Source organism: Nomia melanderi, chromosome 2 (assembly GCF_051020985.1).
Source record: "Nomia melanderi isolate GNS246 chromosome 2, iyNomMela1, whole genome shotgun sequence".
In the NCBI taxonomy this organism is placed as follows: domain Eukaryota; kingdom Metazoa; phylum Arthropoda; class Insecta; order Hymenoptera; family Halictidae; genus Nomia; species Nomia melanderi.
The window spans coordinates 28890066-28911753 of NC_135000.1; the positions used below are offsets into that span (position 1 = coordinate 28890066).

At 37.5% G+C, this 21688-nt stretch overlaps 2 protein-coding genes and 2 long non-coding RNA genes across 22 annotated transcripts; 1 reads left to right on the plus strand and 3 right to left on the minus strand.

The window, feature by feature from the left end:
• Positions 1–891: 891 nt before the first annotated feature.
• Positions 892–13390, minus strand: RhoGAPp190 (Rho GTPase-activating protein 190). 16 transcript variants are annotated; one of them, XR_013001440.1, is made up of 25 exons: positions 13026–13389; positions 11462–12171; positions 10465–11375; positions 10178–10387; positions 9514–9700; positions 9327–9442; positions 9107–9259; positions 8796–9034; positions 8517–8718; positions 8273–8443; positions 7953–8204; positions 7674–7852; positions 7411–7594; positions 7124–7314; positions 6625–7038; positions 6342–6551; positions 6060–6257; positions 5749–5840; positions 5303–5687; positions 5086–5217; positions 4967–5017; positions 4788–4884; positions 2356–4712; positions 2234–2252; positions 892–1259 (listed from the first exon to the last, which is right to left on the minus strand). XR_013001440.1 is itself a non-coding variant. In XM_076374341.1 (24 exons), exons 3-24 carry the CDS (start codon positions 11630–11632, stop codon positions 4514–4516), a joined length of 4944 nt encoding a protein of 1647 aa, XP_076230456.1. In that variant the 5' UTR covers positions 11633–11818; positions 12076–12171; positions 13071–13390; the 3' UTR covers positions 892–4513. The 16 variants fall into 16 exon arrangements, 8 of the variants coding, with proteins under 8 accessions (XP_076230456.1, XP_076230453.1, XP_076230452.1 ...); XR_013001439.1 differs by having other exon boundaries at positions 2183–2252; XR_013001442.1 differs by lacking the exon at positions 2234–2252 and having other exon boundaries at positions 2554–4712.
• A 235-nt stretch (positions 13391–13625) lies between these two features.
• On the minus strand, positions 13626–16013 carry LOC143174256 (uncharacterized). Its single transcript, XR_012998068.1, has 3 exons — positions 14881–16013; positions 14642–14771; positions 13626–14528 (listed from the first exon to the last, which is right to left on the minus strand). It is a non-coding gene; the product is annotated as an uncharacterized LOC143174256 (long non-coding RNA).
• Positions 14537–20492, plus strand: LOC116432265 (adenosylhomocysteinase-like 1). 4 transcript variants are annotated; one of them, XM_076364868.1, is made up of 12 exons: positions 15073–15088; positions 15170–15370; positions 17071–17118; positions 17614–17698; positions 17879–18060; positions 18155–18479; positions 18554–18704; positions 18778–18930; positions 18993–19158; positions 19361–19607; positions 19796–19916; positions 20008–20492. In XM_076364868.1, the coding sequence occupies exons 2-12, from the start codon at positions 15269–15271 to the stop codon at positions 20012–20014; spliced, it is 1587 nt and encodes a 528-aa protein (XP_076220983.1). In that variant the 5' UTR covers positions 15073–15088; positions 15170–15268; the 3' UTR covers positions 20015–20492. The 4 variants fall into 4 exon arrangements, with proteins under 4 accessions (XP_076220984.1, XP_076220985.1, XP_076220983.1 ...); XM_076364869.1 differs by lacking the exon at positions 17071–17118 and having other exon boundaries at positions 14537–15088; positions 17867–18060; XM_076364870.1 differs by lacking the exon at positions 17071–17118 and having other exon boundaries at positions 14537–15088.
• Positions 17050–18254, minus strand: LOC143174257 (uncharacterized). The gene is made up of 3 exons (XR_012998069.1): positions 18117–18254; positions 17781–18049; positions 17050–17706 (listed from the first exon to the last, which is right to left on the minus strand). It is a non-coding gene; the product is annotated as an uncharacterized LOC143174257 (long non-coding RNA).
• Positions 20493–21688: the final 1196 nt, after the last annotated feature.

Genomic DNA, 21688 nt, shown 5'->3' on the forward strand with positions numbered 1-21688 from the left:
AACTTCCCTTTCGCGTAGGCTCTTTGTCGCGGGTTTCCGCGTCGAATTCTCGCGTTGAAATATAGAAATATCCGTTGGCACGATACCTACATTTCCGCGTGGATCAACCGTGACTGACGACACTGCGGATTCCACGGTACATTTCAATCCGTACAGCAACGTTCTCGGTTCTTCTGAATTCAATCGAATTAGCGGCTACACGATTTTACTCGCGAGTATATAATAACGTAGGAAACAGCGCGAACCGGTTTCAACCGTGAATTATCCGGTTCATTGTATTCACTGTGTTTAAAACTGCAAACAACCGCATCCAAATTTCCCAATGTAAATTTAGTCCTCCTAAATTTGTGAAACCTTGATGCTCTTGAAATACGTATGATACATGGAGGGTGTCGCCTAAAGCCGACAGCTTTAGACAAGCGAGATTGATGCGGCCGTTAAGCAGACGGATTAAAAATTCGAATCGGACCGAGACGTGCCAGCGGATCTTCGTTGCTACTTTACTACAGCGTGATTTTACCTCGCTTTCATCGTTAGTCCGGTACCGATATCGATGAGAGCTGTATGATAGAAAATGTCCGCAATAAACGCAATGATCTCTAAATCCTTCGTCGTAACTCACTACCAACGAATCTGAAACGAAACGATAAGCGTCAATGATTGAAAAACAGTAGGAAGAAAAGTAATTCGTTAAAGAAATAGCTATAATTCGTTCTCCTAGAATATTTAAAAAACAGCATAGAATGCTTGATTGGTCTTTTATTCAACTAAAATGTGAAACACAAAAGGGCGGAGCGGAGAGTGAAAGGAAATTGATTCGGGACCGAGAATGCTGAGAACAGAGAATCATCGGTGAAGGTTCGAACACTCAGAAAACAGTGAAACATTCGATTCAGCGACAATGACAGAAATCATGTCATTATTATTCAGACAGCATTTTTTTTCGATCCGTATCCCAGATCTCACACGTAACATCGACGTCTTTGTGTTTCCTATTTTAATAACATTATACAATTATGTACGTACGAATGTATAAAATTCTGTTTTTGTTTTTTCATTCTTTTCTTTACGACTAATACGGGAATGTACGATCCGCTGCTCGCCGCGAGTGTCACCGCGACGCCATTTTTCTTCGTTTTTCCTCTTTTCCACTCTTCTCCTCGCTCTTCATCAACCTGCTGCACGCTGCTGCTGCTGCTGCTGCTGCACGCCATCTTCCATTCTCATCCGTTTCCGTTTCGTTTCATCTCATTCTTCCTCTAGATCATCGAAATAACGTTACAACGATCCCCTTGTATATAAATACGCCAGTGCAAAAGATTCGTCGAGAACGAATTCGTCGGACGCAACGGCGGAAATAAAGAACAATATCCTTTTATCTCGCCCGTTGCCGCTTCCGGCGCGAACATGGCCGCCGACCCCGCCGAACGCGTCCTCGACCGAGACCGGAAGTAACGTCGGCGTTACTCGCGGGAATGTTTCTCGCTATATACTTTGAATTAACAAAAAATAAAGAAAAAAAAGAAAACAAAACAAACAACTGAAAGGACTAACGTTGCTCGCAATGGCTCCGGCAATTATTGGATGTCAATTAGCCTCGTGTTCTCCGATCATTTTCGATCACGATCGCCTACGAGTCGTCGAGCGATCCCCGACGACCGCACAAGCACACGTTATGGCACTCAAACGCGAACCGTCATTGTTCCGTGTAGATTTTCGAAAATCGGATCATGTGACCAGATTCTTGTCGAGAAATCCGCGTCTGTCCCACATCGATCAATTAAAACTGCGCGAAGCGAATGATTCCGATCGAAAGAAATCAGAGTTCGTACCCATTGCATCCGACTAACGCGGCGTTAGGTTAGGTCACGAGTCGCGATTCCCTTTAACCTCTTAACCGGCGGGGAATCGGGTGAACCTCTGTCGTTAACATTGAACTGTATCTTCCCGTGATTTTCCGTTTACTCGGCTAGTAACGTATTATAAATAGAAACAAACTCGAAGAGACTCCTTTGCCGGGAACAGTTTACAATTGTACGATTTACAAATCTAGTCACATTAGAATCGGACCACATTCCGCGTTAATAGACGAAGAGATCTGACGTGATTAACCCTCGCTCAGCCGATAATTAGATCACTTTCAATCATCGCGTCTCGATTGGCGTCAACGTGTTTCACGTACGTTTCGATACGTGGCGATAAACAATCGATTCCATAACGTTTCGTTCGTTACCTTCTTTCGAGTCTTGCCGCTGCGACAGTGAGAGAGCATTCTATGTTAGCACACAAACAATGCACCGGCGGTGCATTACGGTAAAATTTTGACAGAGAAACTAGTTGAAAAGTATACATTACTCGGCCGTTCGGGGGTTAAAATTGAATGAATGGTATGCCGTGATCGAGAAACAATGGCCTCCTTCATCGAAGATCACTTTTGTCGCGTCGTAACGTCACGGACATAGTTTTGTTGCTTTTCAATTTTACTATTTTACATACGTTATTAAAGCAAATAAGTACATCACGGTTCTGACGGTCGAAATTGAATGACAATACCTCAGACGCATTGCTGGCCCACCGGGCTTGTAATGTTTGGGTGTACGGTGTCGCCATCTTGAATTTCAAATTTGAATTTCGACTCCGACCGTTAGCCAATCGAAACTGTAGGGCGCACCCGGAACGACGACCGTCAGAACCATTCACCTCGGAAACGCATAAAAATTACATCGTTACAATTTACAACTTTAAATTATGGCTCTTTATCGGACACATTGCAATTAATAATAACGCAGCAGGTACGAGAGAAACATGGCGAAAACATTCGACGTTCGGTGACTGTAATTGTCCAACGGTTGATCGATAAACGAAATTCTAATAACGTGGTTTCGTAAGTACCACTTTCTCCAAAAAGTACTCAATTGCTTCCTTATTAATAAGCTTCGGATCTTCGTCTATTAGCTGCCACTTCCGTTTAGGGAGATACACGTGTACCCCGTCGCAGATGAAATAAAAGAAAAGAAGCGGTTCCTTCGAAATGTCACGACCATTGAATAATCTCGAAAGTATCGGTAATCGATCCCCGTTATAAAGTTCTCATAGCTTACAATCTTATAATCTTATGTACAAGTTCGCATTATGAAACCTGAAAAAATGTCTAAGTACTGTTGTTCTTAGCGTTTAAAGGAGTACCCGGAACTCGTCTAGAAGCTCGGGGAAACCCCTCGTAGTTTACCTTAAGAATTAGAACCGTATCGATATCCTTACAATCCTCCCTCGCGATATACTCTGAAACTTCGTAGCACGTTTTTTTCTCTTTTGAAAAAAATTTCGATTACATGTGTAACGCTTTTCTCGTTTACCTCTTCCCCCTACTCTTATCTCGCTTTTTTTCGTTTTTCGATTTTCCTCCTTTTTCTTTTCTTTAATCATTTAGACGGAATGGATATATTATGGATTGTGTATCACCGACGAGCTTATGTAGCCGTGTCAAAACAAACTGAGTATTCTTGAATACTGGGAAAACAAAGAGATTCGCATCGACGAGTTTCGCGGAAGAAATATAGCCAACAAAGACTCTAAGCACACTACAAAGTATGAAAGGAAAAAAAAGAATACTTTCGAAACTACAAAACAATGGTACGATCTGAAGAGTGAAATCATTTTGTAAAAACGCTTCGACCGTTGTTTTGATATCGTTGCTATATAAAATGCGCTTCGATCGGAAAAACTTTTATACGTAATATCTTTATGTCTCGTGATAATGTCTTTAACGCGTTTTCTTTTTTTGTTCATTCTCTTTAGAATACGAGTATTCTTTTACAGGATTGTGCCATGTCTCTTTCTCTCTCCCTATCTTTCGTCTCTTATCTTGCTTTTTCTCTCTCTCTCTCTCTCTCTCTCTCTCTCGCTCTCTCACACGCATTATACAGGCACGCAATACGGGCAGATCGGTTTCTTTCTTATCGATTAGATAAAACTGTAAGTACGGAAAACAAAACGAGAAAATATTGGATAAAAAAGCAACATCGAGCCCACTACGATTATTCGCTATTATCAAATATCGAGACTTACGCCTAAATACATGTTAATAAATACATCGCTCTGAATACATCCAACATGATACATGCATACTGTTTATGACACATGGATTGACTTCATATTATTCGCGTTATTATCGGGCTTGAAAACAGCCATAATTTAGGACCATAATAATCTATCATCCCGCCAGTCACGCTTCGCCATGGAACGAGTATGTTTAACTTAAATTAATTTGTTCGGACTTCATACTTTTCCCCTTTTTGCGTCACGAGAATTATCCTATATATAATCGTAGTCGAAACGCACTACGACAGAATGAGTATAAACTATAGCGAGACCAATTATTGTTTCGTGATCGTAGGGATTGAAACTGTTTTAGTTGGATTAATCTGAAGCAACGAAACAACAGACGACCGACCCCCGTTCCTTGTACGAACCTCTGCAAGTTGTACAAGCCCGGAAGTTACGTAGTCTTTCACTACACCATTACGATGGCTTCTTCACCGCAAAAGAGGAAAGGATATTGATCGATCATCGTTTGAACGACGTCCTCCAAATATGGTCTCATTGCCTCGAATCTGCCGAGATCGTTAAACTCTATAGGTAATAACGTAGGCCACCAGCAGATCGCTAAATTTTTACTGTCCATACTATTTAACTTGCAGTTTTCAGCCACTCTAAAAGGAAATATAGTAAGACAATTATATTTCAATGCTATCTTGATTCTTCGACTAATCCGAAGGAGGACTTACTTAACAAAATGGTGGAAGATGAATTTTAGAACATCAAAGTTTATCGGGTTCAATTTGTTGAGCATTAAACGTAACGCCAACAGTCTGCAGCTTCGATCTACAATAGAATCATAGAACTATGCGTCAAGCTTTGAATCGGTTTAATAATTTATAATAAATTCGATGAAAGCAACGCTTACCCTCCATATTCATACATGTGGCAGACATTGGTTTGCTGATTCCTCGAGCACCTAACCCCAAGAAGGATATTATATATCTAATCTTAAATAAATATGCTACTCTAAAGTTAATAAGTTACCCGATATATCCTCGAGTTCGCTCATACGATCCTTATCGATTAACGGTGGCAGCCTCTTTGAAAAGAAGTCCTTTAAAGCTGTTGCAACCGCGTTTACAGGTATGTCCAGTGAATGTATATCTACATTCTCGTCTATTACAGTTAAATATGGGAAATATAAATAACCAGAAATACACAACTGAATTATTCTTTAAGAGAAAGCTCTACAATAACTTGCCTTCCTCAAACTTCTGAAAGAGAAGTTCAACGTGAGCTCTGTTCCCAGGAACTCTGTAAATCCCTTCAGAATCTAATCCTTCATCTTCGATAAATTGTACACATTTCTCCAGGAACAAGGGTATTCGATTCGTTTCACTTTGGGCGAAGTCTTCGATTAACGGCTGCTGTTGCACCTGGCTTCCACTTAATGAACCACCTGGCCCTTTAGTCTGTTTTATCTTCTCTTGTTTCTTCTTTTCCCTTTCCTTCTCCTTTTCCGCGTGTTTCTTGAGTTTCTCTTCCTTTTGTCGGCGCTTCTCCAATTTCTCATCTTCCTTCGCCTTCTGCTTATCCTTCTTTCTATTTAATTTATCGCCATCTTTCACCTTGTTCGAGATGCCAAACTAAGAGAACACGTTGTCAATATATCATCTTCGTTAGTTGAACTTTTATATTGCTACTTACGCTCGGAGAATTAGTTTCTCGAGGCGACGGCACGTCTAAGCTCGACTCGTCATCTTGTATGCTTCCAAAGGTATTATCGCTTCTTTGCTTTGCTAGAATAATAAGTTCACGCGGTAACACGATGAATGTCAATCTTATACGAACTCTTCGTCGAATTCTGTTTACACAAATCTGATTGATACACTTCAAAATAAAATCGAGAGAATTCTCACACTGTCAATCCACGTAGAAATCAACATACAAAACAGTTAATTTTTTTGTTCAAGTTTCAAATATTTATAACATCTAAAACAAAGATTTTAATCACTTACAAGAAGTACTAAATACATCTTGGGCCATATGTTTTACGTTGAATGAATGTTGCGACGTTGCAGGTTGATGCTGTTGTGACAAGGCATTCACAGTCCTTTTTCGTAGATTAGCAGGCATGTGCTTATATTGTTTCGACCTCGATCTTGAAGTAGGTTCTGGGTCGCTAGACTCTGACGAGTCTGATGGGTCACTAGATACTGTACACAAATTAAAGTGACACAACCGTTACATCGTTGCAATCTTAAATTGTATATATTAAAAAATGTATTATTATTACATACCTCTTTCTGTAGGATCTACCCGCCAATTTTTATCTTCCTTAACGTTATAATTGAGGCTAACGATACCATCTCTGCTAATTTTACTATTAGAAAAGAAGGGAACTTTAGGTGCTGCGACAGGTATGGCGATGCGTTTTCTACGTATTCGTTTGTTCGGTGCTGGTTTCTTATTTTCTAAAGAACTCCGTTCCGAATCGGAATCGTGATACGCTATAAAATTCATTATGAATTTACTTCTCTAAGCGGATAAACAAAGCTGAACATTTCACCGGTAACTACTTACAAAATTGTCCCTTCTCGCGTCTATTGCGCAGCTTAGGCTTATTATTTCCAATTGAATCTTGTACTAAAGCGTACATGTAATCACCATCATAAGACGGATATAGGCTTGGTACAACGTCTTTAACTTGGGCGTAGTCGGAGCCTAGGTCTACCAATTCAGGCGTAGCGAGAGGAGCGTGGCCCATTGTCATTTTAGGACCGTGCTCGTCCTTCTCTCCTATTGTCATTCTGGCTATCGCGTCAGTCACGTTCGAGAAGTCTTTCAGATTGATTTTGCCTGGTTGTTTTAACGTTTGACTGTTTCCCTTCGGTCGTGGTTTTGCTTGAGAAATATGCCGTCTACCCGTAGTAAATGCTCTGTGAGGGTAACTGTTAGTCACTCCGTCCTGATGAATAAACGTATGCTTCACCCATCCTATTACAATATATCAGTGTAAGAAGAATTATACCAAGAATTTATTAAGATGTAAGTACTATGCATTTATCAATAGAAAACTAACCGGACAATTTATTTGCAATGTCGCCAGATTTCAATAACTCTCTTTCCCTTTCCCTTTCGTCTCTGCAAAAATCTACTTGGATATAAATATCACTGTCGTCGCTGGATGTGGCTCTATTGTCAGCAAACTGCTCCCCGTCGGGAGTTAACTGCTCGTACGACTCAGACCCGCTTCTAAAAGTTACAGACATACTGCTTCACATTAGACTTTTGAACCACAGGAAAAAATATCATGGTTAATTCACGCAAGTTACGTAGCACTTGAAATGTTGCTATCAGGCTACTTACCCGTCATCCGGAGTTTGGAGGTGATAACTCTCGTGCCGTGGCGGGGGCATAGGATGCAACGCAGAATATTCCAACGTTCCTTCACCACTGTCGTTCAAATTACCCGGCTCCTCCATATTAAATGCTTGCTCGATCTCTGGTTTCTTCTCCCACACTTCTTTGAAGAACGGGGTGTAAAAGGCCGCTGAAACGAACAGAAGAACATAGAAACGTATGTTCCAATTATTGCAGTGAAGAGAAAATGTATAAGAGTGTGGCAATACTTTTTTGTTGACAACTCGACGCGGAAGTCATAAAGTGTGCTTGTAATCTATCTGCGGTTGCATTTCCTTCCGTAATGAGTAAATGACTCAAATCATTACTAAAAAAGGCATTGGCACCTCCAGTATCAGTCACAGCCATTATTTGTATCGGCAGGTTTGGTATATTCATAGAGAATGCGCTGTAAGAACGTATTACATAGAAATTGGAATTACTAAAAATTCTAGAACGATAAGTTTTCATGCGTATCAATGGAAGATACTTGTTCTTGATGCACGTACTTGAGCGTCGCGAGCGATGCTTTCCTCTTTGTCGAATAAACCAATATGAAACCGTGAACCAATTCGTCCCTAAATGCGTTTGCCCCATGGAAACTGGAAATTATAACTTCGACTCTGCGTTTCGACTCCCCCAAAAACGTTTCTAAAACGATCGAACGATCACCACTCAGGAAACAACACTGATGATTAAGCAAGGGGCCAAGCACGTTTTCCACGGAATAAGGGTCTCCGCAGAACATACACATTATTATCCTAGAAAAATATTGTAATTAATATTTACACTTTGATATCTTAATGTGCCAAGTTAAACATTACGTTACCTAATATCAGGTTCTAAACATTCAATGACGCTTTGGTAAATATTGAGAAATCCAGCTCTGTGATTTATAGATTGTATAAGTTGCTGCAGTGCATCTTTGACAAGCGCGGTAGGAAACCTTTTATCTTGCTCCAAATCTTCAATGCAGACGTCGATGAATGGACATTGTAAGCTATTGTAAAAGGAATTGATTAATTAAATGATTCTTTAAACTTCTAAAGAACATTGAGAGCTATAAATAGTACCTATCAGCAAGATTCTGACCCTCCTGCCTAAGCCTTATTGCTTCCATTTCGTCTATAGTGGACTCTGGCACAAACATGATGACAATAGGCAATCCTTGAAATGGCAATCTGTCTTCTTGCTCCAGATTAGACAATAATGTCTTCTCTAGAGAAGAACGGATATACTCAAACGAATCTTCGTTTGAATAAATGCAAAATGACCCTACAAATAAAAATAGCTACTTAAAAATTGTTCATTCGAAAAATTCAATTTATAAAATATATGAAATTGAGACAAACCATGAGGCATAAAGTCAGACGTGGTAAATGAATTGTGCGGTAGTCCGACATCACCGTCAATTATTCGATATCCAAGTGTATAAAATTGACAATCAATTTCCACTTCGTCATCCTCGGTCTGGGCTCTTATTTCGCGAGCAAACTCCTCGCCCAATCCGTTACTTCCAAGTATAACTAAGTTTAACTGATTGTTATCAGATGTTAATTGCCACTGACTACTGTGGTTCCAAGATGAAGGCCTAAGAAAATTATATGTTTAATAAAATTAGATAATATAAATTCTTTTTTTGTCATCGTGTCATTGCAGTTACCTGTGGGCTTTTGTACCAAGTATTCGTTCTATAAGAGCATCCATGCAATTAGGATAAGCTGGACAATGCTCTCTTATAGGGCAATGTACAAAACCCAAGTGTTGAAAAAGCATTAATTTCCTATCTTGATCCAACCTATCTAAAGCTTTATACCTGTATACGAAAAAATGATTACATGGTATCCATGATCAGTAAGAATATAATTGATTAAATGATATACCTAAAATCATCCACCAATGCGTCTGTTATTTCTTTAATGTCATCTTGTGTTATTGTTCCAGATGGAGCAATACTCTTAAAATGATAGAACAAATCCGCATGTTCCAACAATAATTCCTAAAGTACAAAATAAGATTAATGATATGGAAAAAATAGCTGTACTTCTTTATAAGGATATAATTTATTACTTGGAAATTATGCTTTGCTTTTTCAATAATTTCTTTTTGATGTTGGTCATATATTTCTTGACAATCATGATGAGAAAGAGCTTCAAAGCATTCCCTACCCATGAAAAGTACTCTGACTTCAGATAGGTGTTTTCCTGGTGTAACATACCCAGTTTCTTCCAACAGTTGCTTAAACTGCTTTTTCCATCTAACGAATAATGTATATTAAATTTATACAACTACCTACTGACTATGAAATTAAATATTTCTCTTTTTTGCAAACACATTTCTGTATCTTATATTCCATCTTATATATACTTTTTAGTGGCATGGAAAGAGATATAAATGAATGAATACTACAAAAGTGTTAGTAAAGCTACCTATCTATTTTTCTAGGAATTCAATATTTTCTAGAGATATATTATAAAGCTATTATAGAGAAGAATTTACCTTTTGGGAAGTCTGCACAAAGAAACGCCACCCAGAATAAAGCAAAGCATTAGTGTATTGCATATGAGTATTACTTTCTAGAATGGTGAATGATGGTGCAATTTAATGATTACATTGAAGCATTTGCAACAATGAACCAATTCGTTTGCTACTTACGAATTGCAAGAATTCAACGTATAAAGTCATAAAGTATAATCAAAAATATATATCTGCCTATACATAAGAAAAAACTTACTCTAATCGTCGTTGCTCTTGCTGCAGAACATTAATATGATTTTTGAAGACAGTTTCTGCTTCCGGGGTTTCTAGAACATCATAAGGAACCTTTGTTTCATTATTTTCACCAAAATCACAATCTATCCATGGAATATCTTCAGGACATTCATAGAAATATTGATGAAAATCAGGATGTTCTTTTATATATTGCTGTACCGCAGACCATTCTCTTTAAAAGCAAAGTTTATAGATTAATCGAATTTGTTCCTATTAAGTTTATTTAAGCGATTATTAAACTAAACATACTCGTTGATTAAGTTTGTTACATCAGGGCATATTATATGAAGAATATCAGGCAACATATCCAAGTAGCCTTGAATTTTCTTTGCTACCTGCTCGTCCTTCAATTTCTTAATATGTCTCCTGAATAATCTTTGGGTCGCGTCGATACCAAATAGTTCCACAAATGCTGTGAATTCTTTATGCTGTGCCAATTTTTTGGATGCCTGAGACCATAATGCTCTATAATCGGTCACATGTACTCGAATCAATCTCTGCAATGATTCTGTAGAAGCATCTAAAAGTTCCTTTCTGGATCTGGCTGCCTCAGCGAAAGGTGTCACCTTACTGCGCGTCTTAGTTTTATCAATTAATTGTGCCAAAATTACAAAAGCCAAATCGATATTGATATTTTCATGAGCCGAAGTTTCAACGACTAAAATGGAACCCTTGTACTCTTTACGAATTACCAACTTCTCTGCTTCCTTCACATACTGTTCGTTCGCGTCGTCATTCTTAGTTGTTACCAAAACTATAGGCTTTTTGGTTTTCATCAAACTGTTTAATATGTTTGCTACTATTTCAACTTGTTTCTCTACAGCTCTGTTCGGCACAACGCTTACATCGAATACACACAAAAAACCATCAATATTCAATTTACCATCAGGTAATACTTTCTGTTCATATTCCTTCTCTATACCTAATTGATTTTTGCAAATGTACATAAGCTTTTCTGCACTGGTAAGTTTGGTGGCAGCGCATCTTTTCGCATAAGGTTCCATTTTACCACCTTTGAAAGGCTGAAAAGATGCATCATCTATAAATTCAGTATGTTCTATCACTTGAAATTGATATTCAGATCCATCCTCTGATGTTTTTGTAACTTCACCCCAATATAAGAAATGGTCATTGTTCACCACACGACCACTAAAATCCGACTGAGAAAAGAAATAATATATATTAACATCAGCAATCCTTAAAGGTTTCCATGAGTACAGAATGAAAAGTAGTATTTAATATTTACCTGAGATAACACTGATATATGGTCCACATTATAATCATCGTTCAAAGAACGCATAAAACGATTACAGAGACATGATTTTCCTACACCGACTTGTCCTTTGTCTTTCTCGGTACCAGAAAGACCAACAACAGCAACGTTGATAGTCTTGATGTTATCACTTTTCCTTGCCATTTTGTTTTTTTAAAGCTTAATACGATTAGATCACTTACAAGATTAATAAGTGTGAAAATAAAAATCTTTCTCCCTTCAAGTTTTTCTCAGGACATTTTTAAGTGTCGCTATTAATAGTTTCTCTTGTCTGTGTATCTTTGTAGCTATTAAAAATCTTTCTTTGTTCCTTTGGTCATTATGTCAAATCTAAAAATTCGTATGAAAACCAGCATTATCTTCCTTTGGTAACATTTTCAATAATATTCTTTCTCATGCTATATTCCTCTCTCTTTCACAGCATTTGAATATCATGCCTCGAATTGATATAATACATTCAAATTGATATATAAATAATTACAGGCAAATGTAACTCGTTGATGTCTCATTTGAGCTTCTTTTATCCAGAATTATTGTAATGCTAGGAGTAACAACTTTACATCGCTAAAAGGGTTAATAACACAGACCTTGGAGAATCTAGAAACCTCATATTTCGGAATAAGCATAGCATGTATAGTTTAGCACAGCTGTGAGCAATGGTTCTTTGGAATGGCACTGCGTATCTGGAAAGGTAATATCCACAAATGAGAGGATACTGTATCTAAAAATGATTCATATATTAATTAGAAATATTAAACTGCGGATATTTATGCAAATATAAAGTTCTCTGAACTAGTTCACAAAAAAATGGAATTAATCAGAAATTTACTCTCTACATTGAAGGTTCCATCAGAGTCCACATAAGCAAAAAACTTGATTAAACCGTATAGAAACTTTTACACCACCGACTTCCAAACACTTGTCTACGTTATGAATGCATAAAATCCACAATTTTTTTACGAACACGTACAGACTGCCTTGTCCGTATCACAGGTTATGGATTCGACGTAAGACTAAAGAGATTCTCTCAAAGGGCATTTTAAACTAATCTTCAAGCAATTAACGCGCATCTCCCGACAAATAAAAGTCAACGCGAGAATACTATTCAAGAAGTGTTACGGGGATGTTGCTCTCGATTGGACGAGAAAAGAAAATAATATACATGTACTTTTCAACGAGCGAGCGACGACAGAACAGTTCCATCACGATGTAGATTCATCGAATTCTTTTGCAATTTCATTTGACACCGAAATAATCGGGAATAACACAGTCAACGGAAAGAACATGAAATTCAGAGATTCATGCGGCAGAAATAGAAATTATTCAATGTACAAATGACAGCTACGAATAGATCAATATGCATTGTACACAACCGCGGTCAATTTTGACACGAACGATAGTGTCCCGGGAATCGAGAGGAATGTTCAACGAAACACACGGACTCGTGGAACAACTCATCAGGGACGCGTTTGGCTGAACAAATCGACAGAACCGATCACGAGGAATATCTTGGCGAAGCATCGAAAGGCTATGCTACCTGTACATAAACTTTCGTTCGATGAGCGAACTTTAGTACACCAACCGGCCGTCTCATGTAATTTTTTCCTTCGAAGACGATCGATCCTTCGTCGTTGTACGGCCACGCGCTCTTTTCCACAATTTTTTCCTCTCACGCACGCGATGCACCATAAAAAATGTCCCGAACTCGCCCCGACGATTCTTTAATTCCAAGTGTGTGTAAATAACTTCACGTCAAACATCGAGTATCGCCCCATAAAGGAGCCATCTTGATGGGTGGGCACAAGGCGATTAATATTTTCAGGGTACAGTATCCTCGCGATAGGAGCTCACCTTGTCCTATGCGTTAGAAACTCACGATTCTCCCCTCCACCGTTTTCCCTATCTTTTATTGTACCAAAAGCGGGAGTGAGAAAAAATATCCCGGTTACACGACATAAACTTCGTACCGATCTTACCTACCGGGTAACGGCGCACACGTTGCGTGCGATGAAAATTCGAAACTGTCATTTATTACGATTAATCACCTTTCACCTTCTTTTCACCGTCTTTTAAACTAATCCGTATCAATATTTACTTCATTCTTCAAAATACCTTATATTTAGTTGGAAATAGAAACTTCAAATATCTTGCGAAATTGGTATTTTTTAAAATCCACATTTTGAATCGGTGGCGCCATCACGGAGAGATGCTCAAACTGATAAACAAATCAACGCAGATTTAAGATACGCAAATACATATCTTAAATCTATGAAATTAAATTACCAGTCGATAACGTTGCTCACTGCATATGCAACGAACAAACGACGTACGAGATTGTATGATTGGACAATATAATTCTCCACCAAATGACGGCTAAACTGATTCTCGAATGATTCACTGTTTGTTGAATTTCTGAGGTATTTAACTCAAGCTCGAAGAATGTACTTCAGACAAAATTGACAGAAAATTAATATTTATTTTACTGATTACAAGACAACGTTCAAAGTGTCCAAATAATTTTTTAACAAAACTTTATTCGAAGACCTGATCTGTTACAATTGTAATGAAAGATTTCTCATCTCTCTCACTGATAATGCAGTGAGCTTTCACAACTTGTTTCGCGGACGTGTCGAGTGGGGGCGTGCAAATGACACGATCTATCAATTTTCACAGTCGTGTAACATTTTCTCAGAATGAACCGGGCTCGGAAATCACGTATCTACTGGCTTAAGAGCTCCTAGGGAGATCTAGTTACCGTGCTCATATCGCGAAACTGTTGTAGATAATACACGACGAACAAGAACAAGGCCGTATCAAGCGTGCTCCTCGAGATTCATTCATATAGGGCGTCCTCGAAATCTAGAACCAAACTTTGTCCGCGTATTCTGCTGATCTTATTGCGATGAGAAAATGTCAGTCTAATAATAGACCAGCGAAAGCACACTTCCGCGCTATAGGCAACGATTGTTGCACGACAATGAATTAATCTGGGCCATTTAAATAAACACCTCCGAGCTTGTAAACACTATACACCGTGTGGCTAGAAAGTTGATAAGATTAGTGTTCCCGACGGGACGTAGAAGCATTTGAGGAACGTATCAAAATATCTTTCAATGTTTATAATTATACGCTTTAAATTGGATTCTAATGTACCTTTTTATTGCCAGTCTTAAAACTTGTTTGACATTAGGCACTTTACTCTGTCGTTGCATTATGTTTGACGTTACTCTGATGAGACGAACCGTGGGAATTGATATATAAATACACGATAACGTTAGCTTATCTGTAACACATAGCATAAATTTAAATGATCAATGAAACAGCTCGTACCTTCTATCTTCGGGAACCCACTTTAAAAGCTTTTTATAATATAAAATTCTAAAGCATTGTACCTTGAAAATACGTTTTTCCCTTGTTATGAATATACATGTATTCGTCCGAGGTGTTGTTTTATTAAATTATCATTGAACGTTACGATCGATTTTTTTACATTTTCTCCGTGCATTTATTACAGCGATTATAAAATACTTTAAAGTATAGAGGATGTTATAACTTTGTAATCTTGACACGTGTTTAAGCAACGTTAATTTCGAAAATAAGGTATTGTAATTTCTATATTACAACGAATTGTTTATTATTGTTGGTGTTATTAATTATTTATAATCTGTATTGACGGAAAAGTAAATGTCTGGGAGCGCTCGACGTAGGTACGCTCCTGTGAATGCATAAAAACACCACCTGTGCTTGAAGTGGCTGAACTATTCTGACTTCGAATCGAAAATGGCTGACAACGGGGATGTTGTGAACAGTTCGTCGTCAGGCAAAGCGGCTAGAAATACCGTTATCGATGGACCTGTCACTGACCCAGCATCGAATACTAAGGTAAATTAAAGAATGCTGTCATCCGATATTTCAAGGAGCAGAGTTTCTCTTAAGTTAGACTATTAACGCGCGCGAAAACTTGTCAGTGTCCTGCCACGAGTGTCATACTTACCGCCGAGTACGATTCTCAGGCTAATTAAGTCACTTACAAACTCAACCGAATTCCAAGTAATGTTTTCGACCTATAATTGATCACAATGATAAATGAATCATCCTGAGAAAAAAATTGTTTACCGTTATTCTCTACAGTTTTATTCTGTTCCAAGTACTCTTATAGTTGTCTTCCATTTGCCTTTGTCTATTTTGTTTTTTACCTGTGTTTTCTTTTTTTCTATTGCGTTTTGACCCAACCCTTCTTTGATCTTGTGACCACATGTTTCTGTTATGTAAGGTTACACATGGCAGTAATTGATGTACGGTCTTGTGTATATCTTTCATTTATTACCAAACAAGTAACTTCCTTCGCTCATTATGAAGGACTGAAACAAGCTCATGAATGTGTTATATTTAGGAATTATTATATATACATATATGTATATGTTGCAGGTTTTATGCACTTATAGAATATGCAGACTGTAAAGTAATAAACGTAATGACGATTATTAAAGTTTTCTGCAGTTTGATTTTTGTATATAGATCAACTCTATATTTATGAATTATACGTATTTATTTATAGAGTTTGGCATTTCAATTATAATTTAATGAAAAGCTCAAAATCGAAAATGATAAGAGAAATTTCAGTATTTTATTATTTGAAAAGATACTTGACAGATAGCAATTTATAGAATAGCTTTTAATAAAAATATACATTTATTTTTAACACATAGTAATTAGCAATTCATCAAACTTATGCAATGCAGAAGTAATGTTATGGTAATTGGCATGAACTAAGAGACAATTCATGTCTCTGTCGAGGACACTGTGTCTATTGAAGCTGTGAATATTCTAAGCACTTTGTCATATATATTCAAAGTTACTTAATGCATTTTGATGAGCTACCAAGTATAAAATGTTAAATTTGAAAATCTCTAGCAGAAATAATGAAAGAATGTTTTTCAACTACTAATTTATAATAAGTAAATAACTAATATTTGGTTTAGTAATATAATTTTACTAATCTAAAAATTTTATTCCATTATGAATTTATTTTTCCCTAATACCTTTCCTTGCATCATAATTGTAATGATTTTTAACCAATATTTTTGTCTAGCACGCCAACCATACTACAACAAAGGATTATACAATCCTTCTAATATTTTCAATTAAAAGCATAGCATATAGCTTCAACTATGACAATGCAAAAGTTTAAAGGTGATTTGCATGCTACTACACATGTTATCTGCTCTCAAGGCGCTTATATTATTTTACATATAGAGCATTATTCTCACAGTAGTCCGTAGGTTCGGTACCAATCACTCATGCATCGCTCATTACAAGCCTAAATACACTATATAGGCGTGGCACGATTAGCACTACCGAGCCAATGTTTCGAGCGTCGTAAAAATAACAGAGGAGTAATTACAAACGAAAAAGAAAGAATAAACAAAGGAACTACTTTTGCATACATAAAACTTGCATTCAAAGTGTTCCAAGTTTTATGTACAAGTAACACCTTTGGGAGCTTTGTACCAAACTACGGACTGTACTATGAAAAATTTGATGCGATTTGAATCCTGTAATGGTGGTTATTGTGATTTCAGAGCCTAGAGGCATCAAATAATGCCTTTCAAGCCGCGAGAAAAAAATTAGTAAGTAAGAAATATATGTGTAAGAAAACACAAAGTAAACTTGTACTCCTTTCCATAGAGCAATCCTTGCAATTTCCTCAGGGCTGCTTTAATTCCCCATGACTACATAAGTGTGGTATGTGCCAGTGAGTTTTATCATTCTTGCCTCTCCCCTCGAAATAACACAGGGTAATAATCAGACGATTCTCTTACTCAAATATAATTTAATAAATCATGGGTTCCTTGCACCTATCTGACTGTGTAATTTAAAGGAGCGTCACAAATAATTTCTTTTTCGCTTCATCGTGTAAATAATATTGCATACCAGTTAATCGATATATGATACGAAGCAGAGAATTTATTATATGTCGTCTATATTAATCTGTGTCCATTCAGCTAAACAATATAGCTTCATTTGCACTCTTCTGTTTGTAGTCCATTTCAATTCATCGCAGCCCCTCTCAAGACAAAGGATATAAATGGTCTTTCAATTAATTCAATCTTTTAAATGTTTAGGATTCCAAGTCTGGAGCCTTGAAGAAATCCAGCCGATATCGTAGCCGCTCGTTGTCAGCCAGTAGCACAGACAGTTATAGTTCTGGTATGAATCTACAGATTTCACTTTCGATGAATTGTGATTATGTGTTTAAATTTGTGTTATAGATTGAGTGATTGTAACTCACCTTAGTAAGCAAATTCATAAGCCTGTTGCATGTGCCGTTTGTTGTGGTACTAAACCCATTCGTTTTTTGACACTGTTTCACTGTAGCCTCTTATACAGCAAGTTCATCGGATGAGGACGATGTCTCGCCACGTGAGAAAATCCAGAAAACGGAAAAGGGCTTCACCGATTTTTGCGTGCGCAATATCGATCAGCACGCATTTGGCCGTAGAGAGATAGAAATAGCGGAGCAAGAAATGCCCGGAATCATGGCGCTTCGTAAACGTGCGGCTGAAGATAAGGTATTTCATTTTGTTATATATAATATACAAAAAAAAAAAAGATATTCGATAAGTACTGTTAAGCAATAGTAGAGCTCATATTTTGTTTGAACAGCCCTTGAAGAATGCAAAAATCGTGGGATGCACTCATATCAATGCTCAAACCGCTGTCCTAATTGAAACTTTAGTACATTTGGGAGCGCAAGTTAGATGGGCAGCATGCAATATATATTCCACACAGAACGAAGTGGCTGCTGCGCTTGCACACGCCGGTTATCCAATATTTGCCTGGCGCGGTGAAACGGAAGAAGATTTCTGGTGGTGTATTGATAAATGTGTAGCAGCAGAGAACTGGCAACCGAATATGATATTGGATGACGGCGGCGATGCAACTCATTTGATGCTCAAAAAATATAATGCCATGTTTAAGATGATTCAAGGTTTCTTTGCTGTTCGTTTCACCGAACGTAATGTAGAGAAAAAATGAGTGATTAACAATAATGTTCACTTGTAGGGATTGTTGAAGAAAGTGTGACAGGGGTACACAGATTGTACCAATTATCGAAAGCAGGTAAATTATCCGTCCCTGCTATGAATGTCAATGATAGCGTGACAAAGACCAAGTTCGACAATCTTTACAGTTGCCGCGAAAGTATTATCGATAGGTAAATTAATTAGGCGTAACCAGAGATAGATAATGTGCATAATCCTTAATTACTTTAATTTATCGTTCGTCAGTTTGAAAAGGTCCACAGACATCATGTTTGGTGGCAAGCAAGTTGTTATTTGTGGCTACGGCGAAGTCGGTAAAGGCTGTTGCCAGGCTCTCAAAGGCTTAGGATGTATTGTTTATATAACCGAAATCGACCCGATCTGTGCTTTGCAAGCTAGGTAAATTCTCGGAAGCGTATAGAGCTTTACAACAAATTAATTCGCAAGTGTTTCCTTTGCAGTATGGACGGGTTCAGGGTGATGAAACTGAACGAGGTTATAAGGAACGTAGACATCGTAATAACAGCGACAGGCAATAAAAACGTAGTTACGCGTGAACATATGGACAAGATGAAGAACGGATGCGTAGTGTGCAATATGGGTCACAGCAATACGGAGATAGATATTGTACGTTTAACCCTTTAACCTTTATCACTTTAGTTCCTTTAAAAAAAAAAGAAAAAAAACAAACAAACAAACAATTCGAATAGTCCATTGGTTAGATTTGTGTGTAGGGAGAAAAAACTCGTGTTTCTTATATTTCAGAACAAAAAAAAAAAATGAAATAATTTGGTAAAACATTAAGACTCGTTTAATATGTGCTTAACAGAACAGTTTACGCACGCCCGATTTAACTTGGGAAAAAGTAAGGTCTCAAGTGGATCATGTTATCTGGCCAGATGGAAAGCGCATCGTGCTATTAGCGGAAGGCCGTTTAGTCAACTTATCTTGTTCCAGTATTCCCTCATTTGTTGTATCAATTACAGCTGCTACTCAAGCGTTAGCGCTCATTGAATTATTCAACGCGCCTCCGGGACGATACAAAAGTGACGTTTATCTGCTACCCAAAAAGATGGGTAAGCAAACTATAATCACGCGTTTCGTTTCGTCCTATTAAGTTTGTGGGGAAACAACCGGCGGAAATTATGCGTTAGAGGGGGGGGGGGGTGGATGGGGTGGGCGAGCAGCCATTTATTTCCCACTGACTTAGTAATTCGTAATTTTACGCTGGATTAATTTATGTAACAATGACTTCATTCGATAGACGAATACGTGGCATCCTTACACTTACCAACTTTTGATGCCCACTTAACGGAATTAACGGATGAGCAAGCCAAATACATGGGACTTAATAAGGCTGGACCTTTTAAGCCTAACTATTACCGGTTCGTATAATTTTACATACCGCTCGACATTTTTAATTGGTATACAGTTGTACAGGTCACTAACGATGTTCTCTTTTTAAATACATTTCAGCTATTAAAATGCGAACGAGTGACACAGTACAGTTCACACGGCGTTCTAATTATTATGTTTTTAAGTATTAAGAAAGCTGCCCCGTTTCAGTGAATTACCTTCTATTGATCACGATCATTCGAATCAATAGAGATTTCTGAATAAGATTTCGTGTTCCCTTTATCGTACACATAAGCTGTTCTATTAAGGTAGAAGAGTATTCTTTCCGTGTGTTCCAACAGAAACGCCGCCTCAGCACTGGTTGCAATAATCAATAACTAGAAGTTACATAAGCGAATATGTATGTATCGAATTAACTTCCTCGCCTGTATAATGGATTAATTTATGAACTGTGCAAGCAGAGAGTCAAACGTGCAGTTGTTCAGTCGCATCAGACGCGGAGTTTGCCAAATGCCAGTTTTCTTATGGCAAAGAGAAAGAGAGAGAACGAGAGAGAGAGAGAGAGAGAGAGAGAGAGAGAGAGAGAGAAAAAGAAAGAGAGTGAAGGAACGAAAGTATGATTTGCAAAGATCCGAACACATGAAAAATTTTTAATGCCGTAAGCCACGAAATTAGAAATTCTCATTGACGTTAATTTGATCCGTTAGATACTATTCTCATGAAATTGTTAATTAACGAGAACAATAATCCTTCCAACACCAATGGAGATGTGTACATATGTGTAGAGAATTGAGTATCGCAAGGCATTGATCGTCGTATGGATCAGTGAGACGCGTGACACTTGTTCCCTAACGAGTTAATGTCTTTGCGACAATTACATCCAATCATTGTTCTCAATTTGTCCATTGAAACAGCAATTATTTATACCTGTATTTAGTACCTACAATTCTGAGAGAAGAATAGTATAGAAATAAACCGATTCCAGCTGTGTACATACTTATTTAAGAAGGACAATTAGTACGGGTGAGAATCTTGTTGGATGAACCCCTTTTATAATTGGTCGTACCACTCTCTCAATAAAAAAAGAAAAAAAAGGTATCGACGATCACACATAGAAGACAAATAAACATCTATGATGCCTTGAACATAATTATGTTTACATTATTGATTTATGCATCCTTCACCTTTTGACCAGAAGTATTTTTTATGCTTCGTGATGTATTTATATAAAATCGGATCAATTATAGTTGCGCCTTACTGAGAACAAATTTTTCCACGGATTGAATACAAAATATGTTTTGTATGTAGACATTTATATACTATATATATATGTATATGTATGTATATGTATATTCTTAAACCGTTAACACGCAAGAGTTTCATACTAGCAGTTACCAGTGTAACTCGATTCCACGAACAAAAGAAAAATTGATTCTACCTTGATAACTGTTTCAAAGTAGGACAAGTCAGTGTTCCTATAAATGGCCTAAACCTACCGTTCCAACGTAGAACACGTATTCGATACGTTCTGAGCAACCGTGAAGCAATGGAATTGATCCCCTAGAAATGGTAATGACTAGACTGCGGAAGTTTATATAAATTTATATTTTTATAATCGTTTCTCGCGTTAATAGTTGTAAACCACATGAGAAACAAACAAGAGAAGATGAAATCTTTCTAAAAAACTCCTGTTCCATTTCTTTTGAAGGTTTCCGTCAACTGCGAATGCATAAAGATCTGCAGTCTAGTAATGGGAGCTAACAATAGACTTCAATAAACGGAATTACAATGCGAAACGAAT